The sequence below is a fragment of the Bos indicus x Bos taurus genome, chromosome 12, assembly GCF_003369695.1.
Source record: "Bos indicus x Bos taurus breed Angus x Brahman F1 hybrid chromosome 12, Bos_hybrid_MaternalHap_v2.0, whole genome shotgun sequence".
In the NCBI taxonomy this organism is placed as follows: Eukaryota; Metazoa; Chordata; class Mammalia; order Artiodactyla; family Bovidae; genus Bos; species Bos indicus x Bos taurus.
Genome location: NC_040087.1, coordinates 2,490,046 through 2,510,213, shown reverse-complemented (window position 1 = coordinate 2,510,213; position 20,168 = coordinate 2,490,046). Strand labels below are relative to the sequence as shown.

At 35.1% G+C, this 20,168-nt stretch overlaps 1 protein-coding gene across 1 annotated transcript in view; it reads right to left on the bottom strand.

Moving 5' to 3' along the window:
- The window catches only part of DIAPH3 (diaphanous related formin 3), a 563,088-nt gene that overhangs the window by 169,385 nt on the left and 373,535 nt on the right, over positions 1-20,168 (bottom strand). Inside the window, exon 25 of the mRNA XM_027557103.1 lies at positions 9,068-9,203. Within this exon, the coding sequence (XP_027412904.1) occupies positions 9,068-9,203 (136 nt within the window). The remainder of the gene's footprint in view (positions 1-9,067; positions 9,204-20,168) is intronic.

Here is a 20,168-nt window from a genome sequence, read left to right as displayed (position 1 = left end):
TGACTAGGCCAGAGGTGGAGTGGATGGTATAACCAGTTCAACACAGAGGAGGAGAGTCACTGAGAAGTTCAAGGTTACAGTCTCTTATCTGTAAGCTCTGCAGTCAGCTATTTCAGAACTGAAGTCTTGCAGACTGCGGAAAGGTCAAAAGGTGTACACATTGTAAAATCACAACAAACCCGGAGCAACTTAGAGCTGCATCCTCTAATTAAAAATCGTATTATTTCTGCAGCACAAATATTCACATTGGATGGAGCCGCCTATCAATTCAAGTCAGGTTTGGCATCAAATCAGTTTGGACACAAAAGTTTTTGATTTTCAGAGCACCATACATTTTTGAGTTGTAAAAGGGGTTGTAGATATATTTACTGTTCAAATGACCTAAACAATTCTGTGTTGGTTGAAATTTTCTCTGATTGGCTGCCCTGCACAAATATATATATATAATATATATACACACACATACACACACACACACATATATATAGTAGTTGAAAAAAAGGTGAAATTTATATCATCCCTGATATGTGTGTATACATATGTATAAATAGTGTAAAGTGATAGATTGGATAAAGTAACAGTCGGGTTCAAAAGTCTATACCCTCTGGATCTAAAGCAACTGACGGTTTATGGAGGCCTCTATTTCTCAGGGTAAATGCTAAAAAAAGAGATTCATGTAACGTTTAAAGAGAATGCATTAGACTATGGAAATGAGATAAGTTTTTTAAAAGACAGAGGTTTGTGATCATGAATGAAAACAAGACAATATTCAACATCTATCTCTGAAATTAAGGATAACAACTTTCCATCAAATACAAATAATAATTCCACTCAGAACTGGCAATCTGACATGGAAGGGCTCATGGTGACAATAACACACTGTTTGGAAAGTGTACAGTGTATTAATAACTACTGATTAGGGAGACGTTATCTAAGGAGTACTCAAGATTATACATAAGGATGATGCTATTGTGATCGAGTCCTCAACCACATACAATAAACACAGCTGATGTTATTAAAGTTATAGCATCTTTGCACTGTAATAAGATCAAAATTATTGACTCAGCGACTGAACTGAACTGAACTGAATATTATATAATTCTCAGAAGAAGGGCAATGCAAGTGATTTTTAAATATTGGATAAGCCATAAACCAATTAGTGTGAAGATGTACCATAATGATGTTTAACAAAGAAGGACACATTTAAAGTAAAAAAAAAAAGAAAAAAAAAGAATCAAGGTTTCAAGGTTCATGGTGCTAGAGAAGTTTGCGAGCCTCCTCTCCTAATTTCTCTTTTCCGGGCCTTTTTCAAGGAGACAAAATGGCACGTGAGCACTGCACAGCCACACAGAGAAGACATCTGTGAGGCACACAAAAGCTGCTCTCTGACTGAGTTTCCACAATTGAAGCTGTGCTTTCCAGTGAGAGACTTCTGCACACACATGAAAACCTGCATTGTACTGGTGAGACTCTAGGAAAAGTCTCCCACCAGACAACCCTTGATTCTACTTCATGGGGTCTCAGTCTCAATACACTCAGGAAAAACAAAAGGTCACAGGGTAGAGCTGGGGATGGGGTGTCTCAGGTCACTTGAGCTCCAGTAAAGCACACAAAGGTATCTGTGCCCTTCTAAAAACACGGCACAGTGAGTCCCTGGGTCCCTAACCTCCAACCTGGGTCAAGCAGTGAAAATCCTGGTGACATTTTTGCTCCCTTCAGAGCTGCTGAGCTATGGGCTCAGAACTATCCAGACCACTGAAAAATCCCTCCTCCAAATCTTCGAACGAGCAGAAGAATCAAAGAAGCATCAGGGAAGCACTCCTAATTTGGCAGTCCTCTCAGAACTTCCGAGCACAAAGGGAAGCGCCTCTCAAAGGTTTTCAGAGAGGACAATTCTCCACATAGGTATAGTCCAGTGCCTGTCACCAATTACTAAGGTTGTTTTGGTCCCGTTTTTCTCTATAATGGTTAAGTCGTCACCAGTAAAGGAATAACAAAAAATACAACCTTTGGGTTATTAACCTTATATCATACTAAATGAAGTCAGACAGAGAGAGACAAATACTATATGATATTACTTATATGTGAAATCTAAAGAAATAATACAGATCTCCTTATTTACAAAACAGAAACAGACATAGAAAACAAACATCATTACCAAAGAGGACAGGAGGAGGGGAGGGATAAATTAGGAGCATGGAATTAACAGATACACACCACTATATATAACATAAACAACAAGGATTTACTGTATAGCACAAGGAACTATATTCAATATCCTGTAGTAACCTATGTGCGCATGCTGAGTCACTTCAGTCACGTCTGACTGTGACCCTATCGACTGTAGCCCACCAGGCTACTCTGCCCATGGGATTCTCCAGCCAAATACTGGAGAGGGTTGTCATTTTCTCCTCCAGGGAATCTTCCCAACCCCAGGATCGAATCTGCATCTCTTAAAGGGTAATAACCTATAATGGAAAATAATCTAAAGCTGTAAACTTGAAATAATACAGTACTGCAAATCAACTATAGGCCAATTTAAAAATTTTTAAGAAATAAAAATAGAAATATGAACTCTGGTCAGAAAACATGAGTGCTGGCTTGCTAAATTTGTGACTGTGTACAAAAGGAATTAATTGACTCTGATAAAAACAGTCTCCCAAGATCATTGCAACTATTACATGCAGTAATGAACATATTCAGAGCCTGGAAAACAATATGTGATCTATAAAATGGTCGTGGGTAGTAGTAATAATAACAGTAATATTGGATGTTATTGCTTTTATTACTAGTATCATTAGTATTATTTCATAAAATCTGAAGGTAAGAAAAAAAGCAATACCAATTTATTATATTCTTCTAAGTAGAGAAATAAATTACTGTCTCTCATGCATCATCAATAGCCAAAAGATGCTACAAAACTGATAGCACCAGAAAAGAGAAAGTCTATAAAACTAGGCTATATGCAATTATGGAAAATAATCTAAGTTTTATATATATGTAGAGGAAAGGGTAAATGTCAGTCCTTTGTAAAAGCAAGTACACACATTAACTGCATCTCTGTTAAGACTGGCAGAGACATTCCCAAGCAGTATTTCTGTAATATGCATTTCCTCTAAAATGGAGGCCTAATTGCTTAGTTATTCTAAATTGCAAAATAGAAAACAAAGGAGCAGTTTTGGCCATGTGGGTAAACAACAGATTTCTAAAAGCTAATTATCTCTTTATTTAATAGACTGAAGTTGTACCAAATGAGACATTTAAGTCTAATAAATAATAAACAAATTGCAACCTAAAGACTAAAATGTAGAAACTGCTCATATAGTTTTTATTGCTCCATTAAATAAGCTCTTATTTACTTCCTCCACAAAACATAATTATATAACACTGGGTCCATTTCAAGACCATTCTGATGCACAATTTAAAAATTAAGTGAATCAACTTACATACTTGGGAAATCTTAAAGCATAATACTTGAATTCTATTATCAAACACCCTATTCTTTCCCATGATTAAGAAATCGAAGTGCAGTTTTGAAAAAGTCATACATAATCACATAAATTCACTATTGGTCTCACTAGAAATGATCACATATAATGATAGCTATGCACTTTAAATAAATTTTAGTGTCTATACTTACAAATTTCTACATCAGATATTTAATACTTTCAGTATCTTGCAAATTAAAATAACTCAAATTTAAACATCAACCTTAGAAAATGTATTCAAAATTCAACCAATTAAACAAAGACATCTTGAAAATGCAGTTGTTTGTTTGTTTTATGTAATATCAAACCATTCAACAGAAATAGCCACAAACTGCACATGTGAATATTTAAGAGACCTCCAGGCTCATCATTTTCAAAGAGAACGAAAATGAGACAAACAGCCTTTTAATCCCATCACATGATAACACGAGATGTGGTGCTGCTTAGTCTTGCTGCTCTAAAGGGTTTTTAATGCTGCATTTTTCTTCTCAGTAAAACTTAGCGCACTATTCAGTGTTTATTTTCATTCTACTAACAAAAATAACATTCTAAAATGATAGTGATAATAAATAGTAGACTTGAAAATAGTTGTTCGCTCTCTTGCCAAGGGCAAGTAGTGATTTACGATGGATAAGAAAGAGCAGGAATTAAATTTACTCCACTACCTCAGGTGGTGATGCAAGAATTTGTACCTCTGTGAAAATATAGTTCTTATTTGCATGATGAAAATACTATAGTCATAAAAATAGGTGGAAGGTAGCTCCCTGTGTATTTAGGGCAGGGCTGGGTTGAAGATTTTTCTCCCCTCTATCATTCAGGGGTATGTGTTCTACACACAAAAACAAGACAAAACAAACAGTTCCTGATCCAGAGAGGTGACAAACACAACTGTAAATTAAACAATGTGCCCTTCTATTTTCTTTAGATAAAAGGAAAGTCAGGCTGGTAACTTCTACAAAGATTACAGTAATAGTATGTTCTCTATGAAAACAAGAACACCCAGAAAGAAATACATGAAATTTTAGCTGATCTTCACAATAAGATGTTTAAAAAGTTCACAATATTAGCATATATAGGATAGTAAATCACATGAGCCTATTTATCCTAACAGTTTATAAGGAGTTTTGTAACCAATACTTTAAATTAGTAAGTCTGCTATCTTAATATTCTCCTTTCTGAGTTCTGAGGACCAAAATTCATCAAGTGCACTCACCAACACGGCCAGTCTCCATTTCTATCTCATTATCTTGTCTTACTTTACTTCACATAACCTTTTTATAATCTGAAATTATCTTATATATGTGGTTATGTATAAGATGTATAAGATAATTACAAATATAAGATTATAAGATAATGACCCTCGTATTAGAATTTTAAACTTCATTACAACAGAAATCTTATTTGTCCTTATTTATCACTGAGGAGGGAAAAAAACTGTCTGAATAGAAGAAACAAATGTGGCATAGCTATTACTTTTTTCTATACCGTAAAATAATAATGGAAGACCTCAGCCCTTATATTTTTCATAACAATATAATATCCAATGACAAAAAGCATGTCTACATCTAATATGGAAAGAATAAGGTTACTTCATATTTGTACTGTTTTTAAATATGAAGAAAGGTATCAACAAATCAGTAATAATATATTTGATACTTAAATGACTTACTTGGTTATAACAGCTACAATAATATTGAGACTGAATACCTTGTTTTTCTATGCTAATAATCATGGTATGTTTAAAGCAAAATTAAAGACCATTCAGAATAATCATTATTTACTGGGATTTCAGAAGAGGTCTTTTACTTTAGTGAGAAAATTATATGTTTATGTACCATAAAATTTGGGATATAGCCCTAGATTCTAGATTCTTTAAAATCCTATAGTCTATAAGAAAAAACTTGAGTTCCAAAATTTTCAAATGTTTACAAAAGAACTACATCAAAGCTTTCTGTTGTACCAAAAGTTGTATCATCTTTTATCAAAAGGCTTTGATTAAACCTTTTAAAAGTCACACATAATACATATTTTTAAGATGTATTAAAGTATTTATTTAATAGTTTATGTAAGTCAATGTCAGCCAGAATATCCTTTAAAGAATTCTCTCCTGGAAAATGACGAATGTATGGCATAAATGGGCCTCAGCATCTAAAGGTTTTGGAAATTCCTATCAAGTGAGATGGAGAAGGAAATGGCAACCCACTCCAGTGTTTTTGCCTGGAGAATCCCAGGGATGGGGGAGCCTGGTGGGCTGCCGTCTATGGGGTCGCACAGAGTCGGACATGACTGAAGCGACTTAGCAGCAGCAGCAGCAGCATCAAGTGAGAGCCTTACATTTATTTGAGACTCATCCATGATGATACTTTTCACACCATGATGGGGGAAGAATAGTATGAAAAATGTTCTATAAAATAATCCAGTAGGTCATAATTAGCAAAGGATGCAACAGAAAACTTTAATTTATTTTAAAATAAAAATATTCAATTTATTTTAATAATTAAGAATAGAAAAGTAACAACCTTAACACAATATAAACAAACTATTGGCCATAAATGATGGTTAAAAATAGAACAGTTTTGACAGAACTCAGAAACAGATTCTAGCATATTAAAAATTACATGTCAAATATATAATAACCAAGAAAGAATTACAAATAAATGGAGAAAATAGTATTACAAATAACTTAAACTGAAAAAAAAATTGAAGTAGAATAAGAAATTATCAAAGGAACGATTTTCTAAACTTAGCTATGATAGGAAAAAAATCACAAAAGCAAAGATTACAATAAAATATTACATAAAAAGGAAGCAATTTACATGTGGAATCTAGAAAGATGGTACTGATGAACCTATCTGCAAGGCACATGGAGACGAAGGCAGCGACTGATGGGCACAGAGGGGAAAAGAGAGGGTTGGAAGAACTGAGAGAGTAGCACTGAAACATATGCATTACGGTATGTAAAATGATTAGGTTGGTGCAAAAGTAATTTTGGTTTTGCATTGTTGAGCTTTGCCATTTGATACAGTAATACATGGTTATGTTATCTAAAAAAAAAGTAATAAAAATTTTTAAATGTAAATATTGATACATAATGAATACATAAATCTATGAGAAAAATAAGACAACGCCACTCACAAAGGAAGAAATACAAATGCACTGTAGACATTTGGAAAAAAGTTCAGTTTCAGTAGTATTCACAGAAATGCAAGTTAAGATAATAAAATACAACTTTTTAATCTATTAGGTTAACAAAAACCTTACAAAATGAGAAATATCAAACCAAGGCACATTCATAAACTAAATATTAAAAGTTGGTGAAAGTAGAAAAATATTTCTGGAAATCAGTTTGGTAGCATGCACCAAGAATCTTAAAACTATTTAACCTTTTTTCTTTCATATTCTAATAATTACAAACACTTTTCAATTACTTATGCATTAGGTATGTATAAATAACTATCACACAGAAAAGTTGAAAATAAATATTGCTCTATGACCTCATACTGACAAATATAAAATTAACTGCAAGTTAAATTAGACATGATACTTCCAATGGATGCAATAACATAGATATTAAAAATTACAAATTAAAAATCACAATTTACATAAAATGAAACATTCTGGAAATTCAGGAAGTAATGTGAGACAGTAAACTGTCTGTTGGCTAGAATCATGTAACTATTGTTAAAAGATAGAAGCTTTTAGAACTGAAAGAAAAACAGGTCAAGATACTAACAGTGATTCTTTGGATTATGGTCTTTTGATTCAAATACTTTTTAGGTATCTTCTATAACATGAAATTACTGTTTTCAAATTGGAAAATAAAATAAACTTAGGGCTTCTCTGGTGGCTCATAAAGTAAAGAATCCACCTGCAATTCAGGAGACCCAGGTTCGGTCCCTGGGTCAGGAAGATCCCCTGGAGACGGGAATGGCCACCCATTTGTCTTCTACAACATGAAAATATTATTTTCAAATTGAAAAATAAAATAAACATAGTTATCTTTAAAAATGGAAGCTTCCTTCAAAAGAAAAAGAAATTTAAATGAAAATATTATTAAGATTACATTGGATACGAGGTTCATTAAAATTTTTGCTTCCTATCAGGTTTCAACTTTCCAGGTTGATTGATAAGAGGCTTTGTATGACAGACCCTTAGGTAAAATCCCCATACAATACACAGTCAATCTGCCATCAAGCAACCCATCCAGATGACTTGTTAACCAAAACTCAATGAACTAATAATGTACAAACACCTGAATGTCTGGTAAACTAGACAGTAATATATTATTTTAAAAGGTTTCCAGAAGCATCTTTTAAAAATCAATGCTAAATTGTCCTGATCTACATTATGTTAACACTTTAAGATATTTCTGAGAAGACTTTATGAATTTCAAGTGTACTCTTATAAAAAGAAATTGTGCTTGGACGATTTTTTAACCCCTGGGAAAAACTTGTGCAATATATTATGGTACTCAGCTTGCTTTATTAAAGATAAAATACGTCTCTAAAAATGGAAGTGAAGAAGGAAAAAAAGGCATCTTGGTCTTTACCCCCAGGGAAACTTCAGCTGAATTTGCAGCCCTAAGTTGTAAACTATGGTAATTTAGCAGCGAGGCTGATAGATTTTAATTAGTCTTCCAGTCCTCGGTGGCTTGAAGGTGGAAGAGCCAGGATTTTGAGGGGGCAAAAATATAACTATATTTTACCTCTTTTGCTTCTAAGTTAATGATACCTTTTAAATTTAGAAAATACACATATATGTTTCTGCAAAACAGTAATTTTTATACTTTTCTTTTCAATTTTTTCTAAAAACTTTTTATTAAAGAAAATTTCAAAATAGAGAATTTCAAAATTTCAAAGTAGAGAAAATGGTATCGTGAACATAGCCTACCCTCCAAGTACCCATCACTCAACTTTACTATTATTTGTAGTCAATCTTGTGTCATCTATACACATGCCTATTCCAGTCATGTAAGGCTATTTTGACTGAAATCTAAGACATTACATCTCTTCATCTTTAAAACTTCACCATGAGTCTCTAAAAGACACTTTAAAACATATTCACAACAATGTTCTAATAATGTCTACAAGAAAAACTAAAGCATTCAAATTTTTCAGACTACGTTTTTCTACATTTGTTTGGACTGCAGTATACATGAGTTCCATTTATAACAGCTGGTTGATACGTCTCTTAATCATTAAGTGTCCCTTCCATCATTTTCTCCCCCTTCTTTAAGAGTATTTTGTTAAAGAAAATAGGTTACCTGTCCTGTAGAGTTTCTCACAGTTTCCTATAGTTGTTAATTTATTCACTGAAATAAATTACTGCAGACTAGTTATTTAAGTAGTAGCCAAAGAAATGCTCATATAATGGAACTACAGCAAAACCACCCATGACCAATGTCAGAATGAAAACACTACTTGTTATTAATCTGAAGTGGGGAAAGCCCATAAAAGAAAGAATTGCTCTACTGTTTAACTACAGACATAAGTGAATACGTCTTCCTTTTTCACAGAAGGATATTAAACTGCCGATTAATCTTGGTACACAGTATAAATAGCAAATTTGATAGTACTCACCAGTCTTCATCTCTAATAAGCGCTTTTTCTTTTGTTGGCGTTCAAATCTTTCCTTCTCTGCCAATTCTTTGGCTATCCTGGCACGTTTTTCTTTTTCCTCTTCTTCTCTTTTTTTGACATTCTCCTTCATTGCTTGCTGTTATAAACAAATTTTGGAAAATGATCAATTTTAACTACAATGATTAAACAAAGAAAATGTAAAATTATTCACCTGTAAAACTGTAGTTAAATATCTTTTAGGTAATGGTTACTTCTTTAATTAGTAACACAGTCTTTTAAAAGATTAGCACATGAACCCTTGTTAAATGTATTATGTATCTAAAAATACAACTGTTACCTTTAAAGCACCTGCATCTTAGTGAAATCAACTAAGAGAAGGAAGACAGAAACTAAAAATAAAAAAGGACTTAATTTACAAATCAAAACTGTTTTCCTATATGTACTTCCAAAAGAGTGCCTAGCAAATGTATTACTCTCCCATACCTCCTTTAGTAAGTAAACCACTGAATACAAGAAAAATAACTGATGAAAAAATGATAAAGAGCAGAAATATTGTAATGGTTACCTTATATGATAATCTATGTTTAACAATTTCTTTCATACAGATAGAAGTATCACAAGGATGACTAAAGAAATACATGGCATTTCAAAGTCAGCGCCTCTGACTGTTCATCAAAACCAATAATGACAAGTGAAACATAAGATCTCAATAGATATGAGATTAGTTATTTTTGCACTTTTTATAAGCTTTATGCAAATCAAGAAATGCCATTCCTGTGGCATTTGTAGGAATCAGCAGGTAAACATGAATTTTTCAAAGTGCCAACAAACAGCATGTCATCATATTACAATCTCCTGTGGAGACTCAGGCTTCTCAGTACCGATGAAGCTAAAGAGGTTATCTAACTGCTAATTTATCACTAATAGAATTAAGTAGAAAAGTGTATAATTAAACAAGTATGTGCCATGTTATTTTGGTGAGGCTTTAATCTTCTTGACTATAATATTTTTTTTTTAAACCCAAGAGATGGGGCAAGTCCTTCATTAGAAATCAAATAATAAAGTTTGGTATTACTGATCAAAATAATTAAAAGGAAAACTACAAGGGAAAAAAGGAGAAACAAAAAGAATAGAATAGAGGGAGTATTAACTCATCCATGCAAAGAACATTTACTGAGAGACTGAGTTGTAAATGCATACATGCGAGCATGCTCAGTCTCTCAGTTGTGTCCAGCTCTTTCCAAGCCCCTAGACGGTAGCCCTCTAGGCTCCTCTGTCTCTGGGATTTTCTAGGCAAGAATACTAGAATGGGTTGCCCAGCCCTCCTCCAGGGGATCTTCCTGACCCAGGGATTGAGTCTGAGTCTCCTGCGTCTGCAGCACTGCACGCAGATTCTTGACCACTGTGTTACCTGGGAAGCCCTAACAGTAAGTGGTACTGTGTTAAAGACTTTAGATACATATTAATAGATCTAAAACAAGTTTACATTCTGTGTGATAGGCTGGGTCCGGAGGCAAAGACAGATTATAAACAATTAAAATCTCTAACAAGTATAGTACTACAAAAAAAGGAGGGATGTGATATAATTCCTAGAGAGTTATTTTATCTTAGTTGGTCAGATAAGGCTTCCCACTTGGTATTAGTGAAGTGACGTGAAGTTGCTCAGTCATGTCCGACTCTTTGCAACCCCATGGACAGTAGCCTACTGGGCTCCTCTGTCCATGGGATTTTCCAGGCAAGAATACTGGAGTGGGCTGCCATTTCCTTCTCCAGGGGAACTTCCTGACCCAGGGATCGAACCTGGGTCTCCCGCATTGTAGACAGACGCTTTACCGTCTGAGCCACAAAAAGTCAAGGAGCTATCTAGGTAATGATCTGCTGCTGCTGCTGCTAAGTCATTTCAGTCATGTCCGACTCTTTGCAACCCTACAGACGGCAGCCCACCAGGCTCCGCCATCCCTGGGATTCTCCAGGTAGAAACACTGGAGTGGGTTGCCATTTCCTTTTTCAGTGCATGAAAGTGAAAAGTGAAAGTGAAGTTGCTCAGTCATGTCCGACTCTTAGCGACCCCATGGACTGCAGCCTACCAGGCTCCTCCATCCATGGGATTTTCCAGGCAAGAGTACTGGAGTGGGGTGCCACTGCCTTCTCCAGGTAATGATCTAGGGAGAGCCAAATGCAAAGGCTTTTGGTGGGCTGTCAAGAGAAGAGGCCAGTACGGTGGTGTTAAATGAGGTCAGGAGGTATGCAGGGACCCGATCATTTAGGATATTCAAGAACAAGATGAGGAGTTACAGTTTCCTTCAAGGGAACTAGGAAACAACAAAAGATTTTCAAGTAAGAGAGTAAAACTAAGATGCAAGCCTAATGAAGCATTTTTGTTCCAAACTACCTTTTCAAAGATATGAACAGTCTTAGAAAACAGAGGCAGTTTTCCCCTCTTAAGTGGATTTGTTTCCTGTCCAGAATGATAAACTGGGGCAACGGTTAAATAGTCTTAATTCTGAAAGAAGACTGGGTTTTCAGGATTTCCCTCCAGTGATACAAAGCCCTGTGAGTGCAGGTATTAAACCCAGCCCTTTTCACATAGCCTTGTGGGAATTCTGAGCTCAGAAATGCACAAATCTGTTTACTTTGGCTACTATTTTTGCTATAATAAGCTATTCTTCGTTTCTGACCCATGGTCTTCTGGCTTCTACCAACATTGATGAAATTATGGAAATCAAGAAACTTTGGTAAATTCTCAGAAACTTCACAGATCATGACATATATTAACATTAAATGCTATTGGTAAGCTATGAAATTCCAGCTCCAAAAATACACATTTTAATATGCAATTAATTGTTTCCTCAAAATGGAATCTGCATCCTCTATTCTGGCTCAGAATAATTCTGTTCTAGTTCACTACAATGAAAGCACTAAGAGGCAGGCGCAATACCTGAAAGCTGCTTACAGTTTCTGTTTTCTCTGCTCTGTGCCTTCATATTGATGTAGTATACGTTAAGCACCAGGTACAGGACGACAACTGCTATAAAAACCAACGTAGGCTAGGAAAGGAGAAGGCAACCCCAAAGTAGAAAATAAGTGTGCTCTTAAAGGCAAGTGTGTATGCCTCTGTGTGCGTGTGTGCACCCATGTAAGTATATGCAAGATGGGAAAGGAAACCTGAACAGTGGTAGAGAAAAGGACAGGCAAATACATGGGGATCAAACTTGTTTCTTGTTTGAGGGAGGAGTAAGAGGAACAGGTAATAGGTAAAAATATCGTGTAGCTTTTCCTTGAAACTTATTAAAGTATACAATTTCCAGATGTGAATTTTCTACTTTAATGACTAGATGCATTTCAATGAGAACATCAAATAGGTAACCTATTACTAGATATAATTGTCAAACCTTTTTAGTACTCTTTGGGTAATAAAAAGTCAAAATTACTTCTCGGGATCTATAGAAATAATGTTTACCTTGAGAAATAAGGTCTGAAGGAGTCCTTAAAGCTATATTGTTCTATGGAAAATGCACTATCGATTTCCATTTAAAAGACTATTTCATTTAAAAATATCTTATTCTGACATTAGAAGAATTATAGCTGGAAAAATACCAACAGACAGCACAGAAATAGGCATTTAGTCTGAAAATACTATCTCAGTTCAAGTGGTAATTTGGGGTTTTTTTTAATGCTAAATTTTGAGAAGTAAAAGTAGCCTAAAACAGAAAAGTTGGTCCTAAAACCACATTATTCTAGATATAATTGCCTATTAGTTTCTTCAATTCCAAAATTTGAAGCCAGAAAGGAAGTTGAGGGTGAGTCATATATGAAGGTAAGAGCTTCTCAGGTGTTACAGAGGTAAAGAATCTGCCTGCCAATGCAGGAGACACAAGAAAGGTGGGTTTGATCCCTGGGTTGGGAAGATCCCTAGAGTAGGAAATGTCAACCCACTCCAATGTTCTTAACTGAAAAATCCCATGGACAGAGGAGCCTGGCAGGCTACAGTCAGTGGGGTCGCAGAGTTGGGCATGACTGAGGGACTGAGCACACACATGCACATACATGAAGACAGTTAGCTATCAATTTCTCTAAATCATCCTATGCTTTACCTGGTTTACTACATAGTCAGTTGGCAAATAAAGTGCACTGCCCCCAGCTGTCATCTATGTAATACCAAAAGAAATCCTGCGTGCTTGCAGAACTTGCAGATACAACCTGGTGCGTGCTTTTGTCTGAAAGATCCATGGGCTTACCAGTCTAGAGCAACAACAGAGGGCTTTCAACCTTCAGACACATCTGGACTATTCATGGTGAAGGCATAACCAACAATCCACCTCCGTTCCTAAGGCTCATGTGCTTTAAATAATAACAAAAGACTCTAAAATATCTATAAAAATACAGTAATAAAAATATACAGGAATACTAATGAATGTATGTATGCTGCTAAGTCGCTTCAGTTGTGTCCGACTCTGTGCGACCCCATGGACTGCAGCCCACCAGGCTTCTCTGTCCATGGGACTCTCCAGGCAAGAACACTGGAGTGGGTTGCCATTTCCTTCTCCAATGCATGAAAGTGAAAAGTGAAAGTGAAGTCGCTCAGTCGTGTCCGACTCTTAGCGACCCCATGGACTGCAGCCTACCAGGCTCCTCCGTCCATAGGATTTTCCAGGCAACAGTACTGGAGTGGGGTGCCATTGCCTATACATGTATGTTAACAAACAGATCCACTGAAGGAGGGTATGGCAACCCACTCTAGTATTCTCGCCTAGAGAATCCCATGGACAAAGGAGCCTGGCGGGCTACAGCCCATGGGGTCTCAAAGAGCTGGACGCGACTGAAGAACTATACATACACACACGCCATGTACGCACATGTATGGGTGCATGTGTGTGTACTCTGGAAGGAAATAAAATACACCAGTTCACAATTGGTTTACTATAATATATGCTTTCTACATAACTAAATGCAATAACAAGAGCTTCATCACAACTAGTTTAAATATACGTTACAGCATTATACAACATATTTTCTCTCAGAGAAACCAAAATAACCTAAAGCCAGTAAAATTAAATGGATGTGTAGGAATGTAAAATTTAGAAGTCTGGCGCTGTAATCTTTTATAAGATGTGCCTACTGTAATCATTTTTTTTCTTTAGTTTTTTTGATATTTGCTGTATCCTAATAAGTAAACTACTATGATTTGTTTTCTTCACTCAACATTATATTTCTAAGATGCATCCATATGTTTATGTATAAATTGTGCTTGCTTGTCACTGTTTATAAAATTAAATTGGGTATTATTGTTTACTCTTCTGTCAGTGGGATGTGGGTTGTTTCCAATTCTTGACCTATGATGAATCATGCAGTTACAGACATTCTTGTACATTTCCCTGTGTATATATGTCAGAGCTTTCTTTTTTTTTTTTTGTAAATGGCAGGTCTCATTGATTCTTAGATTTGTTTAAAAACTGCTGACAGATATTCTTTAAGTGAAAGAGCACACTCCTTCATTATAGAACATAACATTTTAGAACATAAGGACTGATATTAATGTTTCTCTCAATTCTAAAAAACACATAATATAAAAGTTTTAGGTTCCATTATGGGTGAGGACAAAATAGTTTGAAATTCACTGCTTTCTAGGATAGAAGCACAACTGATGAACAAAAGAAGAGGTTCATCTTCCGTTTTTCTACTAAATGAGGTCAAAATGCTTTCAAAGTGACTGAGTATACTCCCACCATCAATACATAATCATAGCTAACATACTCACTAATACTGTTATCAGTCTTCTATCTATACAGCAGGTATATAATAGTATTACATCATGTTTTTAACCTGTATATCTATGGTTACTAATTCAAGCATTTTCTCACCCATTTACAAAACATTTGCATTTCCTATTCTAATGAAATGCCTCTTCATATCTCTTATCCACTGTTTTATTATATTATCATTTTCTTAATGATTTACAGCTCTTTAAATATTCTGGATACTATTTTTTGTTAACTTTATGCTTTTTAAAGCATAAATATCCAGCATGTAATTTCCTGGCTTTTACATATCATTGTGCATTATTTATGTTGCCTTTTTGTAAACAGAAGTTCTCAAATTTACATAGTAGCCAAAAACCTCTTTTCCTTCATTGTTCATACCTTTAATACATTATTTAAGAAATCCTTCTGTACATGAAAGACAACGATATTCTTCCATGTTTTCTCCTCAAATTCTTAAATGATGTTGTTCATATTTCAGCACCTATATTATTTAACTGGGATCAACATTTATGAATACATTTGTGAATAAAATGAGGTATGATTCCTCATATTATTTAATTTTTTCACATGAAAAATGAGTTGATCCATAATGATTTCACAAATAGCCTATCCTTTCCATCACTGACTTAACAAAGCCACTTATCTGGATTTTAAGTGTTGATGCTTTGGAGCTGTTTCAGTCCATTTGATCATTGTATCCATGTCTGCACCAATACCATGCATGTGTGCATGGTAAGTTGCTTCAGTATGTCCAACTCTTTGCGACCCTGAGGACTGTAGCCTGCCAGGCTCACCTGAGCATGGGATTCTCCAGGTATAAATACTAGAGTGGGTTTCCACGCCCTCCTCCATGGGATCTTGCTGACACGGAATCAAACCCACGTCTCTTTTGTCTCCTACAAAGGCAGGCGGGTTCTTTACCAGTAGTGCCATCCATTCTGTTTTAATTATTACAGTGTATTAAGGTGAGCCCTCTTCACCAAATGATGGAAATTTAACTCTTAACTAATACAGTACAGTACTCAAGAATGAAAAATATAAAAACTGGAAAAGAAGAAGCTAATTACTTCTTATGTTATCTATGAATAATTCAAAAAGGAACCAACAGGAAAATTATTAATAAGAGACTTTATCAATGGAATATATAGAATGAACTATTTTATACACTAGTTATAAAATATTGGAAATTGTAATTTTTTAGAAAGAAATCATTTGTAATGAAATAATAAATGATAAAAAGAGAAGATACAGATAACAAAATATTTTTTTTCTTCTTCTTTAGAAATGACTTCACTATTCTCAGGCCTTTGCTTTGTCATCTATAGTTCAAAACAGACTTATTAAAGTTGTTGAAAATGCCTATTACGATTCTGAACAGAACTACTGATTCTGTAGTTAATACAGAATTTATATCTCTATATTAGTATTTAATCTCTCCACGTATGAACATGATATGGCTCTCCATTCAGTTCTGTCTTTTAAGAAAGTGAAGGTGAAAGTCACTCAGTCATGTCTGATTCTTTGTGACCCCATGGACTATACAGTCCATGGAATTCTCCAGGCCAGAATACTGGAGTGGGTAGCCTTTCCCTTCTCCACAGGAACTTCTCAACCAGGAATCAAACCCAGGTCTCCCGCATTGTAGGCAGATTCTTTACCAGCTGAGCTACAAGGGAAGCCCAAGAATACTGGAGTGGGTATCCTATCCCTTCCCCAACAGATCTTCCCAGTACAGGAATCAAACCGCAGTCTCCTGCATTGCAGGCAGATTCTTACCAACAGAGCTACTGTCTTTTTAAAGTCTACTGAAAAAAACTTAGAATTTACACCATTCAGGTCTTTTGTTATTTGTATCTTCTCTTTGTTGCCATTTATTATTCCATTGTAAGTGATATCTTTCTAAAAAAATATAATTTCTAATATTTTGTAACTAATGTATAAAATGTAGTTCATTCCATATATTTCATTTATAAAGTCTCTTATTTTTAACAATTTTCCTGTAGGTTCCTTTTTGAACTGTTTATAGATAACATAAGAAGTAATTAGCTTCTTCTTTTCCAGTTTTTATATTTTTCTTTCTTGAGTATGTACTGTATTAGCTAAGAGTTAAAATTTCATTAGGTGATGGAAATTCACATTGCAAGATAGAAGTTTCAACTAGATTATTTCCTTTGTTTTAAAAACTGAAAAAGGGTTGGATTTTATTAAGCGTTTTCTCAATGTATTGAAACTATTAATGTAGTGATGTAAATAGTCTAACAAAACACACACTTCCATTTCTGAGATAAACTCAACTTGGACATGGAGAATGTATCCTTTTGAACATTTGGTCATAATTTTTTTTACACTCTATTAGAATAATCATTTAAAAATTGAGAAACCTCATCTATAAAACTTTTCAGGCCAAGTATTTAATTTTTTGGCAGATTTGAAAAGTCATTAAATTAAAATTATTTTGGAGAAAACTCTTGAGAGTCCCTTGCACTGCAAGGAGATCCAACCAGTCCATCCTAAGGGAGACCAGTCCTGGGTATTCATTGGAAGGACTGATGTTGAAGCTGAAACTCCAATACTTTGGCCACCTGGTGTGAAGAGCTGACTTATTGGAAAAGACCCCAATGCTGGGAAAGATTGAGGGCAGGAGGAGAAGGGGACGAGAGAGGATGGGATGGTTGGATGGCATCACCAACTCGATGGACATAGGTTTGGGTGGACTCTGGGAGTTGGTGATGGACAGGGAGGGCTGGCGTGCTGCGGTTCGTGGGGTCGCAAAGAGTCAGACACAACTGAGCGACTGAACTGAACTGATAGACCTATTCAAGCTTTCTATTTCCTTTAAAGTCAGTTTCAATACGAAATCTTCTTGCTTATGAACTTATCTATCTCATCAATCTTTCCAATTCTGGCCTGCAAATTTCTTATACTATGCTTCTCTTTTTAGTATCTTTTACATCTAGAGTTATATTCCTTCTTATATTCTCCTTACTTTTTTTTTCTTTAATCAATCTCTTCAGAAGTTTAACTGTCTTTCCAAAATAACTACATTTTGGTTTTTAAAAATTCTCTAAAGTCACTTTTCTCCCTTCATTTCCTTCTGTTTTTTTTCTGGATTGTATAACTGTTCATAAATTTCTCAAGTCAGATGCTTAGTTTATTAACTTTGCCTTTCTGGTATTTTATTTTTTTTAATTTATTCAGTTTTTAATTGAAGGATAATTGCTTTACAGGATAATGTTGTTTTCTGTCAAACTTCAACATGAATCAGCCATAGGTATACATACATCCCCTCCCTTCTGAACCTCCCTCTCATCTCCCTCCCCACCCATCCCCTCTAGGTTGATTCAGAGCCCCTGTTTGAGTTTCCTGAGACACACAGCAAATTCCCATTGGCTATCTATTTTACATATGGTAATGTAAGTTTTGCTGAGGCTGAAACTCCAATACTTTGGCCACCTCATGTGAAGAGGTGACTCATTGGAAAAGACCCTGGTGCTGGGAGGGATTGGGGGCAGGAGGTAAAGGGGACGACACAGGATGAGATGGCTGGATGGCATCACTGACTTGATGCACATGAGTTTGGATGAACTCCGGGAGTTGGTGATGGACAGGGAGGCCTGGCGTGCTGCAATTCATGGGGTTGCAAAGAGTCGGACACGACTGAGTGACTGAACTGAATTGAACTGAATATAAGTTTCCATGTTACTCTCTCCATTTAATACAAAGAATAGCATATAAATTTCTTTATATCACTATTTCTGTGCCCCACAAATTCTGATTTAAATACTGTTCTGGTCTATTTTTTTCTATGATTTCTTCCTTGATACATGAGCTACCTAGTATGTTTTTATATTTTTTTCTAAGTGGTTTTAAAACATCACCCTTTTAAATTTTATTTCACATTTCATATTATTGTGGTCAATGAATAAAGTTGAAATTTAGAAATTTATTAAAATTTATTTCAAATCTATTGGATAAGGAAATGGCAACCCACTCCAGTATTCTTGCTGGAGAATTCCATGGACAGAGGAGCCTGGCTGGCTGCAGTCCATAGGGTCAGAGACAGTCAGATCCAACTAAAACGACTCAGCACACACACATTTCAGATCTCTAGTATATGATAAACTTGATAAAAGATCCACCTGTGATTGAGAAGAATGAGTGTTCTTTAATTGCTGGGTGGGGTTCCATATACATGTATAATTGAATTGTTTAAAGCTCCCATGTCTTTAGTAATATGTTTATGCTCGACTCATCTGAAAGTCTATGGGGTCGCACAGAGTCAGACACGACTGAAGCAACTTAGCACCAGCAGCAGCATCTGTAAGTTAGAGAATTTTGTTGTTGTCCAACATAATGCTATATCTGTCAACTTATTCCTATAGTTTATCATATTTTACATGTCTGCCTTGGTATGTTATAATGCACATTCAAGTTTTTGAACTGTATCATTCTGGTGAATTAAGCTTTTTATCATCATGAAGTAATATTCCCTTAAGTCTATTTTATGTTTTTCAGATTTTACACTATTCCTTCTATTTGTCCTCCTTTATCTATGCTCCTTTTAGACATTTTTGTGTGCTTGTTTTACTTCATATATCTTTCTTAATCCATTTCTCCTCTTCCAGTTTGGAACTTACACTATTTTTTACTGGCTATACTTGTAATTTTATCACACAAATTAACAAAGTTTCAAGTTAATTGATATTTTGACCTCCCTTCTTCCTCTTTGAACAATACAGGGAATATAAATAGCTGAACTCCAAACAACATCTCTTTCAAATTACTTAACAATTTGTCCAGTAGTTAAGCTCTATCCCATTCACTGCAAAAGGAACTACACATTGTTTTATTGTATACTTTATTGCTAATTTTTTTCTTAAAAAGAAAACTGCTTCTTGAAATGTCTCCTTCAGAGCAGGGGTAAGCAAACTACAATTCTTGGATTAGTTACATATTTTTATGAATACAGTCTTACTGGAACATAGTCACACACATTCATTTATCTACTGCCCATGGCTGTGTTTGTAAGCTATAGCAGAGCTGAGTAGTTGCAACAGAGACTCTAAGACCTGCATGTATTTACTATCGGATCATCAAAAAGGCTGCCAAACTCTCCTCTAGAAAGTCTTCTAACAAAGGGGTATTCACAGGAAACACCTTTATTATTAGTTAATTTGTAATTGGTTTAGTTTTGTCCTTGTTCTATAAAGAGCTTATGCTGAATATCCCATTTTAAAAGAACTTTTTTTTCTTAACACTTGAAAATACCTCAGTTGTCTATTTGTTCCCATTTTTGCTAACAGAAAGTTATTTGCATTTAATTGTTGATGCACACCAAT